The 27,537-nt window shown below is 32.8% G+C and overlaps 2 protein-coding genes across 3 annotated transcripts in view; both read right to left on the bottom strand.

Annotated features, from left to right (window-relative positions):
• LOC115887474 (importin-7) overlaps positions 1–26,497 on the bottom strand; it is a 33,166-nt gene extending 6,669 nt beyond the window's left edge. The window contains exons 1-19 of one of the 2 annotated variants that reach the window (XM_030906918.1): positions 26,299–26,497; positions 25,969–26,064; positions 25,832–25,914; positions 25,641–25,773; positions 25,375–25,533; positions 20,866–21,012; positions 17,556–17,674; positions 17,327–17,498; positions 12,857–13,004; positions 12,475–12,803; positions 11,474–11,617; positions 9,904–10,059; positions 9,686–9,832; positions 6,931–7,044; positions 6,726–6,870; positions 6,492–6,655; positions 5,572–5,737; positions 5,312–5,470; positions 806–1,066 (exon numbers count right to left, since the gene is read on the bottom strand). In XM_030906918.1, the coding sequence (XP_030762778.1) occupies positions 806–1,066; positions 5,312–5,470; positions 5,572–5,737; positions 6,492–6,655; positions 6,726–6,870; positions 6,931–7,044; positions 9,686–9,832; positions 9,904–10,059; positions 11,474–11,617; positions 12,475–12,803; positions 12,857–13,004; positions 17,327–17,498; positions 17,556–17,674; positions 20,866–21,012; positions 25,375–25,533; positions 25,641–25,773; positions 25,832–25,914; positions 25,969–26,064; positions 26,299–26,382 (2,926 nt within the window). In that variant the 5' untranslated portion in view covers positions 26,383–26,497. The remainder of the gene's footprint in view (positions 1–805; positions 1,067–5,311; positions 5,471–5,571; positions 5,738–6,491; positions 6,656–6,725; positions 6,871–6,930; positions 7,045–9,685; positions 9,833–9,903; positions 10,060–11,473; positions 11,618–12,474; positions 12,804–12,856; positions 13,005–17,326; positions 17,499–17,555; positions 17,675–20,865; positions 21,013–25,374; positions 25,534–25,640; positions 25,774–25,831; positions 25,915–25,968; positions 26,065–26,298) is intronic. The other variant, XM_030906919.1, reaches the window with a different exon arrangement.
• Positions 26,498–26,766: 269 nt separating this feature from the next.
• The window catches only part of LOC115887473 (arf-GAP with Rho-GAP domain, ANK repeat and PH domain-containing protein 1), a 275,480-nt gene continuing 274,709 nt past the window's right edge, over positions 26,767–27,537 (bottom strand). The window contains exon 22 of the transcript XR_004051086.1: positions 26,767–26,806. The gene's annotated coding sequence lies outside the window, so the exon portion shown is untranslated. The remainder of the gene's footprint in view (positions 26,807–27,537) is intronic.

Below are 27,537 nucleotides of genomic sequence, written 5' to 3'. Positions count from 1 at the left end.
GAATTCATCCGATTCTTCCCATCACTAATAATATGACTTTTCAGCGACAGTGAGATTACAAAAACAATAAACCCTATTTTATAAGTTTGATGATGAGGACCCAAAATCAAAACTAAATTTGCGTTAAAATCGTTAATGTCTTATTCAAAAGCGAATATCTCCAATAAAAATAAAGCTATTGAGATGAATCAAAAAAAATATCATCCAGAAAAGACGTACCTAGATAATAAAATGCTTTTTAAATTCCTTAACATATTCCACAGGGTGTTTCAAACTTTCACCAAAATATCAACATTTTGTTTTCTCTCATATAATTGACAGATGGAAATTTTCATTTTTAATTTAGGAAAAGACAATAAAAAGTCAAATAATTTGGTTACAAATTGTTTAAAAAATCATCAAAATCGGTCCATGAGAACAAAATATATTAAACTTTAAAATACCTGAAAATGTTAAGGTGCCCGTTTTTGTGCCGATGAGCGTATTCATTTCCTGCTTTCCAATTGTACCAATTTATTTCTTTGTAAAATAAAATAAACTACATACTTTGAAATTAAAATGACAGACACATCTATCACTGTCAAGGATTTTGTAGGACAGACTATAAAACAATAAATTTTTCGTTTCTAACCACAATTTCTCTTGACGGATGATAATCAAAGGTCAAGATGACATGACTCACTAATTTTGAAGTTTAATTAATAGCAAAAGTTGAGTTTATTCACTTTCTAGAACTATTTGAAAATTGCCATCACTAATTTACTCCGCTAATTTCGAGGTTCTGAATGAAGCTTAAGTTACTTACTTGTCATAATTTGTTTAAAAACTAAATATTCGTCAACCTCGCAATCTTCTTCGTCTAAAGGCGTCGTGTAAGATTCCAAAACAGTCTCTTCGTTGGGTTCGTAGTCTGAATCCTCATCGTCTGATACGTCTTCAATGTCGTTAATGGTGGCTTCGATGGCCATGCCTTGATTCTGTCCGGCCGCCAAGGCTTTCTTACCGAGACTCTCCAAGTAGTCTTGACCTTGATCGTCTATTTCGTCTTCGTCTGAACTAAGGATATCTGAAAATAAAAAAAGGTATTTTTAACTAATTATTGGTGAAGCTGTGTTTATTATTATTTATTAGATATGTCGTTATGCCTACACTGGAAAAATTAAGTAAATTTAGAGAAATAATATGGATATATTACAGCAACTTTAATAGGTGACTTTTCAACATTCAATATGTTTTGCATAGTTTCACAAAATAATGCAATTTTATAAAACTCTTTAGCCTTAAAAAATGAAGAACGACGTCACTTACCACATCGTTTTAGGCTTGGTACATTCTCCGCTGGTGCTGCCACCATCGGAGATGGTGGTATTGGAGGTACATTATTATAATTTTAAAAGATGTTCATAAAACTAAAGTATATGTCTATTTAATTTTTTGATAATGTAACGAGCACTTTGTTTACTCACTTGTTTCGTCAAACTGCTTGAATCCATTTTTGCTTTTGAACAATTCGGTATGAGAAGCTGCGAAGCTATAAAATGTTGTTTCGGGAGAGTTGAATATCCGGGAAAGTTGAATTATTGAATGTTATTGCACCTAATAACAACGCCTTAATTACGCTCTCCTTTACGTGTTATCATTTTTGCGGCAATTTTATTAGCATTTAAAATTGTCACAACACAACACGACGCCTAGTTCGAATTCTTTTTCACTTATTTTTTACTACCCGAAACAGCGTTGCATCACACAAACCTCGTACCTGAGTGTTTTATAGTATCAATAACTACACTAGCAAAAAACTAAAATACTTAAATATTATGACAAAACCACGATTTCAATATTATTTTAATGCTATCAACATGACGGCGCGGCGGCGTAAAATAATGGGCTCTTTCACTATATTTTGGAATTAGCATAAATGAATAAAGCAATTAATTCTAGAATTTTCTGTTATCTCACTTTCGAAAAATTTGAAGTCGTTCTTAAGAAAATAAATAAAAACAAAAAAGCCCAGAATAAAAATACGCACTTTATTTTTAATACGTCACACCTGGCATGTTGAAAAGCGGCAACACGGCCGCGGCCGGGCCACCATGCTGACCCACCACCACCTCCACACAAGGCCATTCAACCTTTTCCAATATGGCGGAGATAGAAGTGCTTTATTTGGCGCGTATTTTAAAACCTGTTTTATTTCCAAATAGACATTTTTCACACAAATGTCTGTTTAGATTACGTAATATTTCACTAATTTTTTAATATACAGGGAGTCTAAAGTTCTCTACATAAGTATGGAATTTTTTGTATTATTACTTTTATGAAAACATCGTTACATAGTTACTTTTAAAAAAAAAGGTCTGCTTTCTAAGAAAATAGGTAGTGTTAAAATATTCAAACTTGAGGTAGCATATATAGGGTGTTCAAAATCATCGGAAAAAGAAATAACCAGAAATATATGACAGAAAATAGCAATATAAACTAAATATTCAATTGCCATAGTTTAGAATTTACTGAACGTTTGATAAATATATATTATTATGGACAGTATAGGAAGTTACTTGTCTTAGTAAAAGCCTTGGTAAATGCTCTTGGAATTATAAACTACACTGGCTTGGGTCAAAAAATATGGAATATTTTTTCTATGTTTTGTAGCATTCCACAAATGGGAATAAATTTAAACTATAATAGGTCAGGATAAATAAAAAATATAATATGTGTTTCAAGATTTTATATAGAAAAAAAACTAAATACCTTTTTGGGGGTTCGTAAGTAAAACTTACGCTTAGCTTAGTTTTCTTTACTCTTGCTCTTTACATAGGGCATTGTCTTTGTGGTAAAGACGTCATTCCTTTTTTTTGCATAGTTCTTCAATAAAATATTGGATATTCTGAACAAGATGGATTTAATAATAAATTCTGACGTATGTGAGGGGCAATTGTGACCTAAAAAAGACTTACATCCAGGCCATTTATATTTCCAAATGTCAATGTTGTCAATATCTTTCTGTGATCTTTTTGATGTAAAAAGCTTGATTCTTCTTCCAATATTTTACTTATAGTGAGGTAAGTGTAAGCAGTAGCCATAACTACATCCTCACTAGGGTAACAGAGGCTTTGGCCTTTGGCCTTTTTGAGGCATATTTAATGCACTTCTTACCCGAGAACTACTAGTAGGAGTGAAATTATCTCTTTTAATAGCTGTCAACCATTTTTTACGAAGCTCGTCATTTTTGAGGAATATAAAAGCAGAAACCTTGGGACCCCCTCTATTCCCGTGACAATTTGGAACAGAGCATGTAAAAGGCATGCTACAATAAAATGTTAATACCTTCCCTTTAATACCTATCTTTTGATTATTGTAAGTAACCATTATAAAGTACTATGCAGACTGGCGAAGGCTTTTTACTCATTTAGGTGTAATATCTTGATAAATACTTCTAGTTCTTACCTTAAAATAATTAATAATAGAGGAGTACGACAAGCACAAAATTTTGAAGTTCCCTATGTGGAATGTCTGGTTTGGATTTTTATTACACTGTTATTTTATCACAATTTTCTGATCACACCATGCACTGAACACTAAGAACTAAACAAACGTGTTGCAGAAGCATGACAAACTAGATATAATTAATTATTTCTGGTATTCAATCGGAGCGAGAAACCACTACCGGCTTTTCAGGTTAAAGGTAAACAATTTAATAATGCGCTGCCTTCGCCGCCATATTTGCCTTGCCCATATCATGTTGATTGGCTTTGAGTTGAGGTGGTGCTGGTCAAATCAAATCGCAATGTTGCCAGTTGTTGGCTGGCGCACGAGCACGTTTCTGCAATGTGATTGGGCCAATTTTTTATACGTCATCAATTGGCACTTTAAAATTATTTCAAATTAAAGCAATTTTGAGGGCCTACAAAAAAATTATTCAATGTCATGGAACTATTTTTTTTGGATAAATATACTGAAAATAGTTTTCTATTTCAGATTTTGTCCTTGAATTGGGTATTTTATTTTTTGTGAAAGAGCCCATTACTGATAATTTCTGGTTTTTGCCGTTGAAGCGCTGCGGCCGGAATTTGTTGAAATCAACTGAAATGCACCAAGCCTATTGCAACCACTGCGACCGTGCTTTATGTTCAGTGCATAAAGCACGGTCGCAGTGCGTAGTGTTGTGTGACTTGCGACACTGAGAAATAATTATCCAATATTTTGCCAATTATATTTTTCTGAACTTCAACTAATAAATTACAAATGAATGTTTTCAATAAAAAAAAATGTTTAAAGGGATCTTTGGTTAGTAATCTAGGGTTAAGGTTGAGTCGACTTAAGGTAACCTAACATTTGATTTTTATTCAACTAATAAATTATAAATGAATGTTTTCAATAAAAAAAAATGTTTAAAGGGATCTTTCATTTCTTAGGAAAATAGTTAGTATTAGCGATACTGCCTTATATGGTTAGTATTCTAGGGTTAAGCCTCAGTCGACTTAAGGTAACCTAACATTTGATTTTTATTAAGATAAGCCGCAGTTACACGTATCAAGTAGCTAAAGCAAGCTACTAAATCAACTAGCTAAAATGTAGCCCTTTCGTTTTAGTGAGCGTCTACATTTTAATTTTTATTACTGTTTAGTTGTTGATTTAAACGGGATTTTACACTGGGGACATAAATATTCTTTGAACCTAGTCCCGGTTTCATAAATGCTTTATTCTCTTTTTCTTTTCTTAACAATAAGTTGACCTCAATGACCGTATTTTGTTTTTAATTTTATGAAATCCGAATCCTTCTATACCCGTGATCTCCTCAATTTCCTTATACGCTGTGTTCCGAGCTTGTTTATTTTTATAAATGGCAGCCCTTGTATCCCATAAGCATCGTCTTTCACGATATTTTTCTACAAACGTATTCAAGAGACAAAATTAATTATGATTAATAATTCAAATAAAATAAATGGTAGTAGTCTTTACTTACGAACTTGACTAAACTGGCCGGTCTCCACTTGTTTAGCAGCGCTTTAGTTGCCCAAAAACAGAGGTGGGGATGACCACTTGCGCAAGTAAATAGGAATCGCGCGTTTCTATTCAGTTGACTAAACAGTTTACTAAAACTGTTACTTGCGCAAGTACTAAATCGGGTTGTTTGCACCATGCAGGTCACTAAATTTAGTAACTTGCTTTAGCTACTTGATACGTGTAAATAAGGCTTAAGAGTCGGCTGATGTAATGCCTGCCAGGATTCGAACCTACGACCTGTATGTTGGTAGACGAGAGCTGTGCCTATACGACACCGGATACCCTTTCAATGTGTAATAAGTACCTTCAATTATTTCCCCTTCGTCGCTTTCACTTTCCTCTTCCTCAGCTTCCGCCTGGGCCTTGGCCGCGTAGGCCCTCTTGAGTCCGTCAAAGAGGAGAATTAACGAGGGAATTACTTTCGGTGCCATTTCTAACAGTGCTGGTGGTTTCTCTCTCATGCCTGAAAAAAATAGTCAAAAGATTAGGAAAACTTTTATTATAGAAAGTAATAGAGGGAAAGGTGGAAAGAAATAGTAATATTTTTTTAGATTTAGTTCTTACCTATCAAGGTGCAAAGTCCTAAAACGCACAATTTCCTGTCATGAATTCCTAAGAAACAGTCGGTATCGTGTAACCATTGCTTGATGAAATGGTTCGTGAAATCGGGCATTTTTTGCAGTACAGTGAAAAGAAGATTTGGATCGTAATATAGCGCTGCTATGAGAACCTGTAAAGACAACCAACAAATCAATACCACGAGGTATTTCATATACAAAAAAAGGTACTCTATAGAAATTTCGTAAACCACGTATTAGATAAAAACACAACAGAGAAAGACATTTTAACAAAATAAAATGTCCAATAAAAATATTTTAAATAAAATAATTAAAAATAACTGCTAAATCAAACATCGTTTCCTGAATGTTACTTATTTATAAAATCTATTTATCATAGCAAATATACTTTCAAATATAAGTTTCATAAAAAATGTCTATACCTATGTGGCCGATTCGTCTCTCCAAAAAAATCCTATATGGGTATTTCGCCACTGCAAGAAAATCTACAAAATAAAATAGTTATTTTTTGTAAACACTGCTGCGTTAATCCAAACGAAAACTACTTGTCAGCAGTTAGGTTTACAGATAAACAAATTTGCCTAACGAACAAAAAATGCTTAACGTTTCGGAAAGTTTATCTCTTTTCGACGTCGGAAGGCAAAAAAAAATACAAAGAATAAAGAAAAAAACTATGTATTTAAAATATTTAAATTCAACTATTCGAGAACACTTTAGTTTTTTAAAAGAGATACGTCTACAAAAACCGTTGACGTTCTGTTTGAAAATGACATTATATCAAGTTAATTTTGAAGTTTAACTTTGTGTTTACAAAAAATAACTATTTCATTATGTAGATTTTCTTGCAGTGGCGAAATACCCATATAGGATTTTTTTGGAAAGTTTCTTACCTACTACTAATCTTACCTGTAAACACATTGTTCTGAGTTCACTTGTTTTCACTTCCCTGAGTAATCTAGTAGCTGCCAGTTCCACAAGCAAGGGTGCAGCACTATCGATCTTTCCACGGCACTGTAAAAGTACCACCTCCAACAACTTAGCAGCGTGCGACTCAGGATCTTCACCACTATCTGTAAGAATTATCAGTTTTTAGATCGTTTTCGGATACTAAATTCGCGCTAAAAGCTTCAGATTTAGTACCTTTAGTTAAGACTTCTTTACACATAGTATAGATCGCCAACAACCGCTTTTCATCCGAGAGAAATGCGTTTGTGTCGATCGTTATATAGTTGTGCAAAGCCGGCATCATGTCTGTGAAGTGATCAATTGCATTCTTTATGAAGACCTGGGTAAAATAAATATGTATTGTCAATAATTAAAAAAAATCCACACTAGTGCAACTTACTTGGTAAAGCAATTCAAACACTTTCCACATGTCTGGAGAAATTTGTTTGCTCGTCAAATCAAAAATTAACGAAAATATTTCCTCGTAAAACTCCTGAACTTCGTTTTGTAGCACCTAAAAGGCGTTTATCAATGGGGGTGTTAGGGTTGGGTAGGTAGAACATTTTATATTTTCTACACGTAGCAAATTAATTTTCTACATTTTTTACATGTTCAGACGTAGAAAATTAGTTTTGTATATTGTAAGCCTTTTTTGAGTTTGTAATTATTTCAAATACTTCAATCACAACGATTAGTACAAGAAATAAACTAATATAACGATTTCTCTAATTGTTTGGTTTGAATTTTTATTATTTTTGGTTATTTTATTATTTTTTTATTTTATTATTTATTAAGTTTTGGTTGAGTTATTATTTAACAAATGGAGAGTAATAGTACAGGGTGGCGCCTCTCATACGCCGCGGAGGCTCCAAGGAGAACGGAAGTTTGTATTGAAATGAAATTTTGTGAGCATATGTAGGTTAATTCAGAGCACTTTTTAAAAATATAGAGAGTTCTACAGGGTATCCACAAAAGAAGATACATATCAGAGTTGTGTTTTTTGTAATGGAACACCCTATATATTAATTGATTTTCAGATTCTGGGAGAAAAATAAACGTGAGTTTTATAAGAGAAGTATATGACTAAAATGTAAGGTTTTTGACATATTTAACATTTTTTAGAAATAAAGAACAATTTTTAAATTACAATAAAAGCTACCTAAATGGGAATTTACCCGGTTAACTATTGTACTTTAAATTAAATTAAAACTTGATCCAAAAAGTTGTACAGGCTGAGACAAAATTAATATTGAACATTAGTCACCTTTAAAAGCATATGACTCTCTTATTTCAAATGGAACACTCAGTATATTATTCCGATATTCAATGGAGAATTCATGTCTCTTCAAAATCTATACTAATATATAAAATCCTTAAGGGATTCACTGATTAATCACGATCCTGCTCAAACCATTCAATGTAAGAAGTGAGTCAAAGTTATTTTAAGATTTTTTAAAAAGGTATACAGGGTGTTTCGAAAAATATGGTTATTGATTAATCACGATCCTGCTTAAAGCGCTTGTCGTAAAAAGCTGATTTTTGTGAAACCACCCCTCAAATATTAGAATATTTTTTATTTAAAAACCGGTGAGTTTTTCGGAAAAACTCTTAAACACGTATATTTTATTTTGTTGTTTTACATATTTTAAAATTTTTTAAAAATTTATACAGGGTATTTCATAAAATATGACCATTGAGTAATCGCGATTCTGCTTAAACTGCTTGACGTTCAAAGCTGATTTTTGGCAATGGATAACGGATTGACTGTGGGGTGTAGAGGTTCGATAAGGAGGGGTTTCTCGAATCTCAAATTCCAAGTGGGTGAAAACGCCCCTCAAATATTACAATATTTGTTATTTAAAAAAAAAACGGTTAGTCTTTCGGGAAAACGCTTGGACACGCATAATTTATTACGTTTTTTACGTATTTTGAAATTTTTTAAAAAATCATACAGGGTGTTCCAAAAAGTGGGGTAACTGATTAACCACGATTCTGCTTAAACTGCATGACGTAAAAAGCTTATTTTTGGCAAACGGATTTTTCGAAAGTCAAATTCCAACGAGATGAAACTACCCCTCAAATATTACCCTAAGTTATATAATAATATCGCCATATTGTTTTTTCTCATGCTGACATAAATGTGAGAAAATTTTATCCGGTCTGTATGTTAAAAGAAATTCTTGCTTTGCTTTTTTCATCACCCTTACAAATGATAAATTCGACGCGAACGAAGTCGCGGGTACACGCTAGTACTATTAAGGTTGCCTACCCCTCAAACAAAGATTTTCCTAGATATTTTCATTTACATGATTTGATCTGAGTAGATCTTTATTATTTGATAAAATCTGAGATGGCTGTGATATGTCTGACGTTTCTTCAACATAGCTGTCTAATTATTCCAACTTTAACAACTAGTTATCATTTTGTGTCAGTTAAAACAAAAAAAATTCTCAGAAATTTGCAGAAATGCAAACTTGAGAGAGAATTGATATGATTCTATTAGGTTGTGAATACAGTGTGCATTCACCAATTAATAGAATACCTAAATGCTCCTGATTTTATCTAGACAGTTTTTTTATGGGGATATGTTAAAGACAGTGTTTACAAAACTCGACCAACTATTATCGACAACATGAGAGAAATTATTGTAGCTGCTTTTCGGAACTCCACATATACCTTTTAAAATGAAAAGATCCTTTTGAAAAGACAATCATTTTATGCAGTTAATAGGAAAGGAAGCATTTTGAGCATTTGATTACATCTAGCTAATTTTTGTCGCATAATTAAATCATAAAAGAAAAAAAATCAGACTTTTCTGTACTGTCTTCAAATTAAACCGAAAATAATATTCTAATAGTCTTCAGGGAGTTCAGAGTACCGTCGCAGAATAGAGAGAGCGCACGCACACACGTTACAGTTTTAACACTTATAGAATTTAAAGAAAATAGAAAGGAAGAAACCTCTAAAGTGAAAAAAACGGCTTTAAATATACAAAATTAATATTGTACATGTTCTCAAATTTTATACATTTTTGACTTAATATTCTACATTTTCTAGGCACTTTTCTACATAGACGTAGAAAATTAATTTTCTCTCCGCGTCGTTACCCAACCCTGAGGGCGGTTCATTTGAACTACTTTCGCAGACTCGCTTACCTGGGCTATCACTTGCAACACCGTCGGCTCCAAAAGTCTCATTATTTCGGGCTGTTCGTCCATGACTGTGAGGAGAGTCTCGATTGTATTAAGCAGGCCCATTGCAGTGATGGCTTTTTCATCTGATCCCTCGTCTGTGTCTAAAACCTATCGATAAATTAAAAATTTAATTTAAAAAATCAAAAAATTGAAAAATAAATACGATCATGTATAATTACTTGATTAAATGTTGAAGCTAAATGTTGACAGATCTCTACAGCTATAGGTGCAAGTTGTACAGTGAAACAACAGACTAATTTCTGCATAACTCCTGTGACGTCCTCATTTTCAGTTTCTCTAATAATTGATAGGAGTTCCAGGGCTACTTCTTTAACCTTAAAAATAATGTATAATTTTACTCGTGTACCATATGATCGAGAAAAAAAAAACGTCAAGTTATCAAGAAGTTGTCAAGTTAATGACGATCATCCGTCGTCACTTGTAAGGTAATTAGATGTCGTTTTTTTACGATCATATTGTAGGTGATCACAGACCTTTTCGAAATATGACAAAAAAAACGATCTGTCAAAGTAATATATAAAATAGATTTTTTGGATCAAAGCATTACCATACAAGATGTCAAATTTGAAAAGGTGGAAAGGTAACGTGAAAAGGACTATACCGATTTGGTCATCGAAACTGTGTGGTCTGTATTTTAACGTGTAAGACAGTGATGATGTAGCTTAATGGAAAATCAAATGTATTAAAAAGAGATAAAAATTTGGTCGACACATTTCTTCTATGTGGTATTGCCGGATTTTGTATCAAAATTTCAGACCGCATAAGTAGGCGTTTACGAAAAATGTTGCATTTATGGTTGGAACTTTATTTTTCACTATTAGTTCCTCATTTTACTACAGTTGTAATAGATTATATTTAGTTCAGATATATTATTACCAGTTCAGTAGTATACACGAAAGTTTTTAAAATAGTTTATATTTTTCTAGACACATTTTCGTACAAACGTAAAAAACCGGCAACACTGTATGTCGCTTTTGATTTTCTCTTTGTCAACCGGTCATTTATATTATTCTGTAACACTCATTAAAATACAGACCACATAAATTGGTTGACCAGCAGGGTATATAGATTGACATTTGACATAGAATATATAGTCAGATATTGTATGTTACTCATGATTAACAATACATTAATTTTGTGTCAAATATTATAGAGGGTGAGTCTTAAATAAGTGCTAATATTTTCAAGGATGGTAGATCTCGATAAAAGAAACATATTTTCTATTTACCGTTTTTCAAATAAATCCAAAATAACCGAGTTATTTTACTATGAAAATTTAAAAAAAAAAATATTTTTGCTTAAATTTTGAGAACCGCTGGATCTTTTCTGGATTTTCTTTCTTGTAAATTTAATCTACTACCAATGTTGCCATTATATTTTAAAATAAAATTAAAAAAAAATTGGCAAGAGCTTTATGGTTGAAATTTGGAATGTAGGCAGTGTTGCCATTCTGTTCCCCAATAAGTAACCGTCCAGTTAACAATCTGTATATTACAGAATACAAAACAGTAATTATCCCCATTTCTAGATATCATCTGTTGTATGTTGCTCTAAAAATCTGAATTTTTACGAACATTTAAAGTTCAGGATCATTCATTTTACACGAGTGATCATTCAGATTTTATAGAATCAGAACATTATTAGATACATATTTAAAAAAAAATAAAAACATGCTTAGAAATAATAAAGAAAATGCTGTTAAAATTGAAATTCTGTTAACATATATACCTTCAATTCAATATATTTGTGACTTCTATCTTGATAGTTTAATAAAGATTGTAATGCAATTGCTGCCTCAACTTTTACAGGTAAATCTTTGTCAAATAAGAGTGCTCTAACTGTTAAGTTCACAGCGTCCACCAAAACATTTTCCTAAAAAAATAAATATGAATAAACATAATATGCAAATTTTATGACCCATTGTTCCAAATATACATTTACATTGAAGTGATTTTGGTATTTATTTTATATCATAAATAGACAGAATTTACACAACTATATTTCATATCAATTAAACTTTTAGTTACGTAATCGAGGGCGCTATTTTTAAATTCATTGTCGCCAACCATAGACATATTCGGCGCCGCCCCCGGCTGACTAACTGGAATTGAAATTTCCCGTTGGGGATTCAGGTGGTAGCTCTGCTGAAAAACATGCCCCAAGTTGTCGCATTTATTTATTTATCTCCTGACATTGTTATTCGACACTTTAGTTTTGTATTACGAATTTTTGGTTTAAATGAATTGAGTTATACTTAAAATTTAAAAACTTTTACTAGCAGACCTTAATGTTGAACATTGTTCTTTTTAGAACCTCTTTTAGTGCGAAGTGTACAAGATAGCTTAATAGCCGTTACAAAAAACTCATCGCAACCTTACTAGAATATTTTGAACGTGAAAGCGGTAGTAATGGTCCTTTACGACTCTTAAGTGGTATTAAGGAGGTGAGTTTTGTTGATGGTAAATAATAACTGTTTACATATTTATAATTAATTTATTTATGTTTCCTAAAATATTTTGATTAAAAGAAAATATGTAAAAGTGGGCAACGCTGTGTCGGTCAAGCTTAATCACGTGACTAAAAGTTTACTTGGTATAGTATTTGACGGAAGTTAGCGCACGTTTTTTAAACTGATAAAGCTTTTTGGAACAGTGAGTCGCCCTGTAGATAAGCAAAATTTTATAAATAAAAATCACAAAATTTTATGGTTAATTCTGATCAAGTCTCACCTGTTTAAAATTAAATTCTGCAAAGTAGTGTAGCACCCAACAGGCCCTAGCTCTCATGTGGCCCCTGTCGCTGTTAAATTCGGGGAACACGTATTTGATAAAAAGCTGGTCCAATTGATCCTTGTAAGGTGTTTTTTTCAGTAGCACATCTGCCAAAGAGCCCACCATGTGTAACGCGCCATCTTTTTGCGACGGTTCAGTCGCGGGGTTAGTCAACACCTGATTAAGCATCACCATAGTCTTGCCTAACATTTCTTTCCGTTTTTTGCAAGAGGAATGGAGAAGGGTTTGAGCTGCTGTTACCGGTGAAATGAAATCTTCAAACACATCTATAGAAATTCGCTATTAGTTAATAAAGTGAGAAAAAAATTAAATAGTATACCAAATTTAACTCTAATGTACTCGTGAGGATCTACGGTCCACAATTCATGATCTTCAGCAGAATAGCTCATTAAAGGATACAGGACATCGTGAATAATTGCGGGCATGTGAGGCTTCAATATTCTCCACGTATGGGCATGAGAAACTGCCTAAATAAAAAAAACAAATAAAAAAATGTGACATAGTGGCTTTTGAATTGATAATCGCATATAATTTTCGTTGGGCCCACCCCTATACAAGGTGGCGCCTCTCATACGCCGCGTCGCGGAGGCTCCAAGGAGAACGACAGTTTGTATTGAAATGAAATTTTGTGAGCATATGTAGGTTAATTCAGAGCACTTTTTAAAAATAAAGAGAGTTCTACAGGGTGTCCCCAAAAAAGTTACATATCAAAGTTGTGTTTTTTGTAATTTTGTAATGTTATATTAATTGATCTTAAAAGTTAATTTGATCCAAAAAGAAAACTTGATCCAAAAAGTTATACAGGATGAGACAAAATTTGATGGATGAGAACATTGGCCACATTTAAAAGCACGTTACTCTTTTATTTTAAATGGAATACCCAGTATATTATTCCGATGTTCAATGGAGAAATCATGTCTCTCAAATACTATTAAGGTTGCCTACCCCTCAAAGAAATATTTTCCTAAATATTTTCATTTACATGATTTGATCTCAGTAATCTTTATTATTTGATAAAATCTAGGTGGCTGGTGATATGTCTGACGTTACTTCAACATAGCTGTCTAATTAGTCCAACTTTTACAACTAGTTTGGTTTGGTTTGGTGTCAGTTAAAACAAAAAAAAATCTCAGAAATTAGCCGAAAATGCAAACTTATCCTACATCAGAGAGAATTGATATGATTTTATTAGTAGATGAATGCAGTGTGTTATCTAGTCTGTTTTTTATGGATATATGTTAAAGACAGTGTTTCTAAAACTCTACCAACTATTGTCGACAACATGAGATAAATTATTGTAGCTGTTTTTCGAGGTAGAAACTCCACATATGCCTTTTAAAATGAAAAGATCCTTTGAAAAGACAATCATTTTATGCAGTTAACAGGAAAGAAAGCATTTTGAGCATTTGATTTCATCTAGCTAATTTTTGTCACATAATTATAGGTTTATATCTAGTTTTAATTCTGTAATAATTAAAATATGTTTTAAAACGCGTATCTTTTTATTGCCGTTGAGTATTTTACTCTACATCCTTTAATTTTTGTTAAATTAACAAAAGGTATATCACAGCCATCTAGATTTTTTCAAATTATAAAGATCTACTGACGCAAAATCATAAAAATTAAAATATCTGGGAAAATCTTTGTCTGAGGGGTAGGCAACCCTAATAATATTTTGAAGATATATAAATTCCCCATTAAACACTGGAATAATATATTGCGTGATCCATTTAAAATAAAGGAGTAACTTGCTTTTCAAAGTGACTAATGTTCCATATTAATATTGTCTCACCCTGTATAACTTTTCAGGTCAGATCTTTGGGTCAGATGTCAATTTGGTTTAACATACAATAGTTACAGTAATTAAATATCAGGCTAACAAGGTCTACTAAAATTTAGGTAGCTGTTATCGAAATTTAAAATTTACTCTTCATTTTCACAAAATGTGAAATATGTCAAAACCCTTAGATTTTAGGTATATGCTTCTTTAATAAAACTCACCTTTATTTTTTTCCTAGAATCCGAAAATCAATTAATATATAGGGTGTTCCATTAGAAAATAAACACAACTTTCATGTGTAACTTTTTTTGGTGACACCCTGTATAATTCTATATATGTTTATAAAATGCTTTTAGTTAACCTACTTATGCTGCCAATATTTAATTTCGATACAAACTACCGTTCTCCTTGGAGCTTCCGCAGCGTATGAGAGGCGCCACCTTGTATGTTTAACAAAATTAACACAAAAAATTGTCAAAAATTAATATTAAAATGTAAAAAAGTATATTTCTAGGTACGCCAATCATTCACAGGCAATTATTCAATAAAAAAATATATTTTTTTTTGAATAAAAAAGAATTAGGAAGAAGGCTATTACTATGTTTTTATTTTTATATTCATGCATAAGAGACTGAAGCAAAGTCATGGAAATACAATCGTTTCTAACAACAGGGTTGAAAAAAAATTTTTTTTTTATTATTCAGCAAAACATGTTATGGTTTAAACCAGTTTTTATTGTTTTAAACGCGATTTTATCCAAATCTTCAAACAACAAATCCCGAAGTCGGGATTACGTTTAAACCTTCTTTAAGACACTCGATTTAAACTGTGGTTTCTTAACCATTACAAGATAAAGACGTTGTTAATGAAGTATTTGCCCAGAAAATTCACGCCTAAAAAGGCTTAATCTTAAGCTGCGTCCACGTTGCTCGCGAGTAGGCCGAACGAACACGTGAAACACGAAAAACATGGCAAACAGTTGGAACGAGATGTTCGCGGCGCTCGCGACGCTCGCGGTGCTCCACGTGCTTGCAGTCTCATAAAATGCCTGTTTCGACTGTTCGGCTCTGTCGCGGTACATCAAAGAGACGCTTCGGAGACATGCGAGTATACTTTACGGCGCCGGCGCACAGTGGGGTATTTGACACGGATAGTTGATCGAAATTTTTTTATGAAGACCTTATATAAATTATTGCTATTTTCAATTAAAGAGGAAATAATATGAACAAAATAAAGGATAATTCGTCGATTCTAAAAAAAGAAAGAAAAATCGCTGTTCCAGTGTTTCCACAGTCAATGCCACTAATCCCAGTAGTAATATCGCAACTAATACTACTAATGCTACGACTGATCCGCGACCAATGCCCATACCACTAAAGTCGCTACTAATGCCAAATTGTGCTATACTGCTAATGCCACTAATGCGATCGCTTTGTACACAACAATGCCATCGCGGTTTACACCTCGCATTAGTATATCACTGATTGGCAGATTAGAGGAAACTAAGAATGTTTTTCTCATTTTATCAGCAAAATCGCAAAAAGTCGCAGTATTTTATTTTACTGTATGAAAACCCAATGTTTACTAAGTAAAACGTATATAGACAATATGCTGAATTCTTCGAAATGCGCAACTAAATCTCTAAGTATAATAAAAATGTCACAAATTTAATCAAATTTTCTGAACGCCTAACTTTTAGTTGCAAAAAAAATCGTTTGTATAGAGAATATCAAAATAAATAATAGGTTTTTGTAGAATAGATACCTGCAGCTTGCTGAGCTATTTTCAATCAAAACAATAATATAAACGTAAAAAGAGCACAAGAACAACAACAATTTATAATTTTAAACATAAAATTTAGCCATTTACCTCTTATCTGTGAGAAGCAACAACTTTGACGTTTCGTTGAAACAAATGAATGCAACTAAACACACCCATAGCAACGCCATTCATGGCAGACACGATTTAACTTATCATTTATCTTTTTTTGGGAAATCTTAAACACATTTGCTTTTTCGAATTTCGATCACCTTTTTCATGCTAATATCCCACCGTGCGGCGGTTCGAAGCGCTCGAGATGTTTGCGTTGTTTCTTAAGTTTTTAGTTTGGTTTCATTCATAGGATTCGGTATTTACTGTAGTATGATTTGCAGTAGTTATTTTGTTCAGAATTGCAAATATATGTGTTTTGATCTTGGATTAATAATATTAAATATACCTTTAATAAAATATAACTCTACATTTATATTGCCTACTTATGTTAATCTGATCTTTGAGAACTTATTTATATTTTAGCATACGCCTGGTATTATTTTTGAAATGCTTTGCTTGGAAACTTTGAATAAATAACCCAAACTGGTATGTGAGTCTCTAGTAGCAAAGAATCTTAGCGTTATCTTTATTTAACTCTTTCCTTATCCGGAATACACTTCCTAAAAGTTGTATTTGTTCTTCTTATACGGGGGACCCAATAAAGTTATAAGTCATTCAAAATCAGTAGCGGATATGCGATAAAAAATATTAAAAAAACATTGTCTGTTTGTAAATCGCGTAGATGTTAACTTTCACTGTGCTGGGATCTACTTTTGAAATTATATACATCCAACACCGCCTATTTTTCTCTTTGTCTCCTTCGTTATGCAATAATGATCGTACTAGCAGCCGCTATTAAAAATACTTCGGTATCATCCATGTCCGAACAGCACTACATTACAATGTGGACACCGTTGCTTGCGAGCCGAAAGATCTTAAGAAACACGACAAACAAGAAGCGCAAACAACGCAAGCACAATCAGAAGCAAGAGCACGAGCAGGATCTCGAGCAATGTGGACGCACCTTTAGAAATACGAAAAAGTAGAGACAATTTGAAGGTATTCAGGAAATGACAAAAAAATCATTTTCTGTATGGAGAATTTTAACAGCTGTACGCTGGACTTGTAATCTTCATTATTTTTCATAGATGACATGATTTATATATATTATGGTATTAAAAATAATAAGGCATTTACCTGATTAAGATAATTTAAAGTTTGTTGAAGCACTCTAGGTGGAACCCAATGCCCTCCTCTATAACCATCCAGTACTCTTAAAAGCACCTCGAGAATACCCGTACTGAACGTTTGAAGATACCATTCCGAGAATTCATTGTATTCTTTCGAGACGTGTCCAGGAGATCCATATCTAAAAAAGTCAAATTCGTAGTAAATATTTCTGTCACTGTTTATTTTTAAATTCAACCTTTCAAACATCCTGTAAAGAATATGTAGGGCCCATTTTTTACACTTCCACCATGGAAGGTCAGGTCTTTCATCCTCATCGGGTTGCAAAGCTGCAGGTGGAACTGGTCTTTCCACGACCTAAAAATTGTAGCGTTGCTTTAGATAATAGTTTACCTAATTATATTGTAGATATAATTGGTTTCGGTGAACTATCCATACAAATATTTCTTATAGAAAATTAAGCCTATTTTACCTCAAAATGCACTTCTTAGATTATTTGAATAAACTTTGATGTGGAAAAATATGTTTCTCATAACAAATATTTTAAAAGATGCTGTTACATTATTTTTTATACCAAATTCTATAACCGATAATTACTGTCCTCCAATCACGCAGTTGTGCAGCTCTGAACTGTACAAGAACGCGATACTCTCACTCCATTCAATTGAGTCATAAAGTTCAGAACTGTTCCGCGCCATATGAAGGCACCCAGGCTATCGCGCAAGGGCCCGTATTCTGTAACTTTGACATAAAAACGTTACGCTTTCAAAGCGGTGAGCGCAAGTATTCGATCAGCGAAACGCAAGGCAGTCGATTTTGGTATTCTCGTCGCCATGCGAATCGTGTTCTGGATACGCGTTGAGCACATATTGGCAACATCACAATTTCGAATGTAGCTAATAGTCAAAAGTTGATAACTGACGAATGTAACAATAAAAAATGTCAATGTTACGTGAATTTCATAACCTATTGTTGAGTTATGTCAAGCTATTTTTTTTATGGATATGTCATTATTCTTATTATACGAGGGAAGTGTTGAAGAGTCTTCTCAGCATTTTCGATGTTTTGAACAATATTTATAGCTGCCAAGTCGTAAATTATCAATTACTTATTGAGGAATGTGAATGACAGTTCGACAAAATAAACGTTGCGACAAAAATTTTGGAAAATCGATTTTGTTTATTTCGTAATATGTTGTAGCGCTGAATGTGTACTTTACAAAAACGGTATCGTTTTTGAGATTCACACCTTTTGTTCCAGAGATACTTGGTGTTAAATGTTTCGAAAAACAGAAAATTGAGGAATGCGAATGACAGTCGCAAAACAATCCTTTAAGGCAACCGTTTTCAAAGCGCTCAGCGCAATCAGTAAAGACGCTAAACGCGTCAGACGAGAATACCGAAATCGTTAATTAAGTGCGCGCTCAGCGAAAATTAACGTCATGTACGCTGAGCGTCTAAAAGCGCTTAGCGTTTTCAAAGTTACAGAATACGGGCCCAGCTCCTTTCAGAACCGTTCTGAGTAGCCCAGGGCGTAAAGCTCTGGAACTTGAAATTCGCGAATGGAGGACAGCAAATGATAGTCGCGGACTTGTTTATATATGTCAAAGATAAAAGAAACAAGTTTAGATTGGAAAGTGCCCATAAGGACAATGTAAATACTATTTGGCGCTATTCTTACACCGACCGGTCGCTCTCCAAAGCTTTTGATAGTTTCGGAGCGGTTGGGCTTTTTCTGGAATAATGTCGCCAAATATTATATATCCAATTTTATTATTATTTTGTCTTAATTTTTTTAATAAAATACAGTGTGTTACATACAAGAAACCTTATCTTATATGAAGACATGTATGAAATACCTATGAAACATTGGAAACCGACGTTATGCCACGATCAACAATGGTTTTTGCAGTGCACAGTTCACACAGATTTTTAAAGCCGTTTGTAAGTTTTTAATGCCACTTTTTCAAAATTATTACAGGTTTGAGTAAATAAAATTTAAATTAAACTCATAAGATAGTAATAATTACTTGGAAAATGGACGCTTTAAACACTTTTCGGTATTTTTTCAATGAGGGCGGTTTACATTTTGAAAGATTTTATAATTCTTGAAGATTCTGACTTCAACAAGAGAAAATTCAAATATATTATAAGACTAGTACTGCATTTACACAATGAGTGGAAACTGAAGCCAAAGAAATGAAATAGGAATATCAATCTTGCATAAGTCTATCCTTTTGGTTCAACAGGATTTTCGTGCGCTTGCGCCAAATGAAATGATCTAATTCGTCTACTTCGCTGAACGCTGTCACCTGCCTGCACACTATTTTAAACTGTAAATATTTATAACATATAATATATTATTTTTTTTATTCGTAATGGCATTATTTCAACCTGTTATTTTAGATATTCATGAAATAGATATATCTATCCGTTTCTATGTTTAAATATGTCAGAGATTAAATTTAAATTTATAAGTAAAGGCGCGAAAAGTAGTCAGACGCTAAATTGATTTACGTGGTAGATAGAAACTCAGAAAACTATTTCTTTTGGTTGGTATGAAATAAATCAACTAATCGCGAAGCAGTTTTCACGCTTGCGTAGTTCAAAGCTGTTGAACGAAAAGGACCGACTTATGTGGATTTTGTACAGAGTCAGTGTCATCTCAAAAATTTGGCTTCAATTTCTGTTCCTTACTAGCAATATAGTCTTATTTGAGAAAATTATTTCTGTTCTTGTTTGGCGGTTGTCCTTAGCAACCGCTATAGCAGCGCCCTACAACGTATGCGCTCCAAAACAATTATGTTTCGGCGGCAAGCCAAGGATTCCAATCTAGACTTGTTTCCTTTATCTGTCTGTTGACAGTAGTAAAGGTTGAATTTTGATAAACATTGCCGACTGATACATGGTCATCAACTCCAGATAGTAAATTATTCGGAATTTAAGCCTAGTTTTCATGCATACCCTTTTTTATGGAGGGACGCCATAAAAAAAGGGATGCATTTTCCAGGAGGGAAAAGTAATGATTTCGCGGTTGGTTTGGTGGACTTTAAGTTAGGTTAATGTCTAGCTATAGCTCTAGTAACAAACAAAGCGCTTACAGCGTTTTGATTGCTTTGGTTTCACTCTTTTGTTTTTTCTTTCTGTTTGGTAATGCACGTCATAGAAAATTGCAGACTCCCAGGACAAAACCGAAAAGCCACGACGTGACTACTAGTTAATAGATAACCTTAAAATTTCGCGTTTTGTCAACTGAAGTTTTGCAACATGTTTCTTGAGTGTGTGGCTGGGTGATTTTTGTTGACAAACCTGTTGAGAAGCATGTTGCGCAACATGCTCCCTAGTGAGTGGCCTGCTTTTGGCATGTCAAATCATGTGTTAAAATTCTACGAAATGTCAAATGTGTCAAACAGTACTAAAGTTGAATTAAAATATTTTGAAATTCCGTGAATAATCTGCATTTTCCGCAAAAAACGGAAAAACCGTGTGTGTGGATAGTTCACCGGAAGCCATATGATTTTTATAATATTAAAAGAACAAAATATCTACTTGTCTGCAAACTTCCATCCATTGTGCGAAGGCCTCTTTAGTAATTAAATCCATAGGCAAGATATACTGAGTCAGAGCAAAATACACTTTCAATCCTTCCTTTTGTAACAGGACTGCCTGTTCAGATTGGTCTGGTAACAGTCTTACCTAGATCAAGAATATTAATAAATATAATACATATCTGCGCAAGATTACCTCTATTTTCCATTTCGACATAGAATTGAAGTTCATATATTTTAATATAGCCAACAATTCAACCATGCGATAATCTTTCAAACTCTTCATTTTTACAATTTCTTATACAAAAAGAAGGTTTTGAAAAATTTCAATTATTAAATAATTTAAAAAATATCTGATAGAGATACCTATGTTAATAAAATGTTCAGGATTTATGGTTTAATAATCATATTTTGATAAGCAAATAAAACATTAAAATTATTTATTGTATTTTTAATTAATTTTTAAGTAAACATAACTTATAGTTAGTGTTGACTGAAAAGTTTAATAGTTCTATTTCTTTTTGTTCACTTTTTATGATTTTTGCCAAAAATTGTTAAATTGATTTAGCAAGTGAATAACCAATTAATTTTTTAGTTACGTAATCGAGAGCGCGATTTTTAATTCATTTTTGCTAACCATGGACATGAGAACGTTCGAAACCTTCTCTATGCACCTAACGATCTATGAATTATTCGAGAAATCTTTAGCTGTGGGTATAAAAGCCGGCGGCTACACGGAACCAACGAAAAACGAAACAATATCAATGAAAACATTTGGAAATTTCATTTAAATATTTCTTATGCTGGGACCACACCAAAGTGTGAAAACCCGGCGGCACTCGCCGATTAGCCGGCGGCTAACTCGCGCGACTCGTCTCGGCGGGTAGAAGTGCCTGTGTTTCTGGATCACAGTGCTGTGTGCAGCGACGAGCAACTTTCTGTCGTCAGTTTTTTTGCCATGTACGAGAATGATGATCTCGTATTTTACCTTCAATTTCTTAACTGTTAAAATTGCGTTGTTTGAGTCTGATATTGACACCAGTGAATCATTGAATCAATAAAAATTGTTATATAAAAAATAAACATGTTTAGAGTTATTTTACTAAAACGGAAAACATGTTGACTAGAGTTATTTTACTCAAATATTTGGAAACATTTTATTGTTTTAAATTAATCATAAATTTTTCTAGAAAAAATTATGACTAAAACTGTCTCTGAAACAAAGCATTTTAAGACAAAAAATTTTTTTGGAAGAGATGAATTCGCCACAGAGGTATAGGCATTTTTTAGGACATAAATTTACATGAACTTTTTTTACATATTTTTATCTGGAGAATATGTTGCTGAAGGTTTCTCATTACATTTCAAATCGCCCTGTTTATTAGATCTTTATACAGGGTGTTTTAAAAAACATGTGCCATCTCTTGGGGGAGATTCCTCACGTAAAAATAAGATTTATTTTTCAGATCAACATATTTTTCATATCAACAACGTCCGATTCTGCTTTGTTTTGTACAGGGTATAAAAGTCTTAATATTTTTTCGATTTATTATAATTTTCTTCCAAGTGCTTATAGTGTTTCGCATAGTGTTGAAACCACGGAGGAATAAGAGAGGGGAGGCGCTACAGCTGTTGCGAAAAGAGGTTCATCTAGCCGCCCGCCATATTAGATTGTGGTCCTTTTTGTAATTTGTGCATTTTTCTCAAAATTTAATGTTTTTCATCGATAATTTGAGTGTTTTCTATTACAAAAACTTTAAAAACCATGGTGTCGTGTGCTGTACGCAGTTGTAAGAGCAGGAAAGGTATCGACTCGAAGAAACTCACCGGCGTAACATTTCAGAGGTAACATAAACAGCGCGCAGGTCCGTAATGACCGAATTAACGAATGAACATTAATTAGTATTTTATGCCTATTTTAACTTTGGTGCCAAGTAATTTGTTCATTGCGATACACACGATTAATATTACACAATGATTTTACATTAGCTCACGGCAAATTTTAATCATTGTTTGTTTTTATTATTTGAAGTTTTACTTAATTAGGTCCTGTCCAAAGGGTCCACTTTTGGCCCCGCCCAAACAACGAAGTGAGTCTGTTTTTATCCTACAGAAATACGTGTAGTAGCATCTCCCCTCTCTTATTCCTCCATGGTTGAAACGATTACTGTTAAACGATTACGATTGCGATTACGATTAAAACCGAAATTATCGTAGGATTACGATTACGATATATATATATATATATATATATATATATATATATATATATATATATATATATATATATATATATATATATATATATATATATATATATATATATATTTCATATATTCACGACAAGAAGTATATATTTCATATAATTTATAAAAGAAACTAACGTTTTTGGTATATATAATTTATTTTATAAAAACCTGTTTTTGGTATAATATAATTTAATATTGAAAATTAAGAGATATTAAATTTTTATTAAGAAAACAAAACATTTTTAAGTTTTCAGAACCCAGTCAATTTCTCTTTGGAGTTGGAATGTTTCCTGCTGTAGAAAACAATCTTTCTGACTACACAGAGGATGGTTTGAATGACAAATATTTCAATGCCAACTTCTTAAAGTTTGGATACAAAGAGTTTTCAGACCCGTACTTTAAAACATCTGCTGAATGATCTAAATTAGGTGCCTTTAGGTATCTCTCAATCTCTTCTTTAAAACCACTTTTTTTGCTCTCCCCCCAGAGCCCCTAGAAATTTCACGAATGCAGTATTTACACCTTGCCTTATTTGGATTATCCGCTACTTTTATAAAATGTCGCCACATATCACTTCTCGCAACCAGAAGGTTTATTTCTTGCATATACATATGAAGAATAGTTAATATATATATGATTTCTTGACGTCATTGCAAAATAAAATAACTCCGTAATACCTATGTCTGCGCGGTGAAACCCTTGATCTATGATTTAAAACTAAAACGTTTTTGCCTTTACAGTCGTACGCCGTAACACAGTCATAGTAGCATGGCGGAGTTGTCGCGGAATTACCAGTGGTTTTAAAACTTTTAATATTACAATAATCATATCAATAATTGTATATAAAATCGGCGGTTACGATTAATCGGAAAAATCTAATAATCGGTGGTTAATCGTAATCGGAATCGTTTCAACACTAGGAAACTTTCGCATGCAATTTTGGGGGTAAAAGTTAGTATAAATGCGACATATTCTAAAGCTAAAAAAGTGTCGACATATTCACCAGGAACGTGCGTATGGGTTATCACTAGAATATTTTTCTAAAAAAAGCCTGTACGCCACTGACTTTTTTCTCTTGTTAGTGACATAGTGTAAGCAATTTAATGCCAAGTGAAAGTTGTGTCTTGATATTTTGTCAATTTCGACCTCCTTGATGAGATAAACGCAATTTTATTAATTTGCCTTGATCCAAATCTAATAGCAACCTTTAATTAATATCATGAACTTGCAAAAATCTTAAATAAGTACTCATTGATTCCTCATCAAAAAATATGAAAAAAGTTCCTATAAATGTGGGTATGAAAATGCATAGGTTTAGAGTTACAGGATGTTAAAACTTTTTGAAATGAGATTTTTTGTAATTATCTAAAATACCATTATTTTTTATTTGAAATTGCTGTAGGTTGACTGATTATTTTATTTGTGATTAATAAAACAGCGTTTATCTCATCAAAGAGGCCGAATTCGACAAAATATCAAGAGATAACGTTTAATTGGCCTACACAATTTTGATATCATAAGAAAAAAGTCAGTGGCGAACATAATTTTTTTTGAAAAAAATTCCAGTGAAAATCTATATGCACGTCCCTGATGAAGTTATCAACACTTTTTTACCATTAAAATATGTAGCACTTATAGTAACTTTTACCCTCAAAATTTCATTCATCACTTGAAAGAAAATAATAATAAATCAAAAAATTATTAAGATTTTAAGACCCTATAGTTAGGAAACAAAGCAGAATGGGACCTATGTTGATATGAAAAATAGATCTTATTTTTATGTGAGGAATCTCCCCAGGAGAGATGGCACATGAAGGTTTTTGAAGATGGTTTTTTGAAACACCCTGTATTCTTTATTCTTTTTGTATCTAGTTGGTATTTATTTACTAGTATAAGTTAACAGTTTAATGTGTATAAATTTAAAAAAAAAATGTTTTTTCAATAGAATTGATAGCAAATGTAGGTTAATACATTTATTTATAGAATATTTTTCCTACTTGTATAGGTTAAGATAGGATAGCTTGCTTCAAGATCACTTTTTGTAAGTCCTGTTTTTTGTATAGGTTACAATAAAGTATATTTATTTTTGTAAAAATTTCTATGGCAAAAAAAAATTGTTAAAATGTAAATAGCAAAAAAACTGTTTCAGGGTTAAGTTCTTGTCTACTTTACATTAAAATATATTACTTGAATTTTATGATAACTTGAGAAATAGGAATCTCTTATTTAAATTATTATAACTAAAAAAATGTTCATCTTACTTCTAACTGATATAATTGAGGCAGTAATAAATTCATAGCCTCGTGAAGGGGGCCCCTTTCTTCAGCTTTTTTATATTCAAAATTCTTTACTAATTGATAAAGGCAAAGTAGGGCTCCAAGCCACCCAGCAGGATCTGGATTTGAAAGGTACACACTTATCTAAAATTATAATACCAGCATTAATATTTTGGTTAGGTTAGGTTAGAAAAAATGTATAATAAATAAGCAATGTTTGTATTTGTTCAAAGGAATTTTCTTTACATTACCTTATCAACAATCTGAGTCCAACGTCCAGGAAAATCATGTTTTACCATATTATTTACACATGTACAAAGTTGAGTACGAATTAAATCTGGAGCATGTACAACTGCGTCCACTATACTGTCTCTAATCAAAGCCCTATAAAAAAATTAGTTAAAAAAAAATAACAATTAAAAATTGCATATTTCTCATTTACCTGTCTTGTTCGTGTAAAGCAAATGGTACAGGCTGACCTGCTTCGGCCTCTCGATCTTGCCAATTAGTGGAAATAAGGTTTTTCTACAAAAATATATTAAAAAGATAGAATTGCCTTAAATAATGTATCTAGCATACCAAATAGATAGCACCAGCTTGTCTCACTGGCATGTCACAATCTCCCATCATGACAACTTGAAGAAGCGCTGGAGCAAATCCTATGATCTTATGTATCTGTAATAATGCAAAAATAAATTACAATTTCATTAAAAAATTCGATGCTAGATTTATTAACATGCATTGTTAAGAATATGAGAATCAAGTCAGGCTTCAGAAACAAGGAGAAAATCTCTAGAGTTGTATATTTAGATGCGTTATTTTAAGATTTTAGGAACGCATACTTTAAAAAATTGTTTATTATATAAAATATCTGTTAATAAAAAGGCTTGAGCACATGTTTTCCTTTACCTGATCTAATTGGGTCTCGGCTTGTTGCCTTTGATTCGGGTCGATTGTAGCCCTTAACAAATCTATTACTTTTCTAATTTCCATTTCGTCTGGTATTTATGAGATTTGCTTTGAATTTTAACGTTTTTTACTAAACAAAACCTCCGGTCGAGCAAGAAATCGCGGTTCGACCGCACTCGCACTATACTTTTTTGACAGATTTGACAGAAAAAAAGCTGATTAATAAGTCACGTGATCACAGCCAACCTAAAATAAGAAGTCATATTTTATGCCACTAGAATGTTTATCTGTAGCAGTAGCCCAAAGCAGTAGCCATTATGTAGGGATGGGCTCTTGTATTTTAAGCAGGTTTTAGAAGTTCTTCGTTCTTCAGTGACTTCAGTCTCTGCTGAGAGAAAATGGAGTGCTGAGCTATTGGTGCCGAGTCTCTGTTCCAGACATTGGTTCCAGACCATCACCTGTTTTTTTTTTAAATAGATGAACCATGGATGAACCGGTGAACGTCTGTCTGGAACTTTGAGAAAAAAATTCAATTGGCAGCTGTCGCCATCATTTTTGTAATGAAGAATGGTGAAGAGTGTTATTACGAAGCGGACATTGTCTAATTCCGTCCCATTTACATCGTATAGGTGTAAATGCAGATTCCTTATGTGAGTGTGGAGAAATTGGAACGTTAAACCACATCTTTTTTGAATGCAATAAATTTCCCGCTTTAGTAGATAAACTATATAAATCACTTATTGGCTTTTACAAAACATCCCCTCATAATTTTACCTCCGCTTTGCATGCTCATCCAATTGTAGTTAATATTATAGGCGAATTCTTAGATAGTTGTGGAATTAATCTTTGACATTTTAAATGAAATTGTTATTAAATTTGTTTATTTTGCAGGATCTTCCTTTGCCAACATTTTCTTCAACTCAACAGTCGGGGTATGGGATTTCCCAGGCTCGCTTTATAGCGATCCTCGTCTGTGTGTCATCATCTATATAAACGCTCAACCGTAGGTAGTTAATTCTACCATCCGGCCGGATAGCCCTGGCAGCTGTGGCCATTAAACTAATATACTACTACTACTACTACTTTTGTGGGTGAAGAAGATGTGTGGTTAAATTCATCTAAAATTTTGTTACTATTTAAAATTAAATAATGATTCGTAAAATTAATGTTCTCTATGAGCCGTTTCGGTCTCTAAGTTTAAATAATAATGTATCGACAAGTTTACTTATATTTGGAGTA

This window comes from Sitophilus oryzae, unplaced genomic scaffold (assembly GCF_002938485.1).
Source record: "Sitophilus oryzae breed Bouriz unplaced genomic scaffold, Soryzae_2.0 scaffold_576_pilon_pilon, whole genome shotgun sequence".
Taxonomy (NCBI): Eukaryota; Metazoa; Arthropoda; class Insecta; order Coleoptera; family Curculionidae; genus Sitophilus; species Sitophilus oryzae.
Note: the sequence above shows the minus strand (reverse complement) of the source record. Positions and strands in the feature narration are given on the sequence as shown.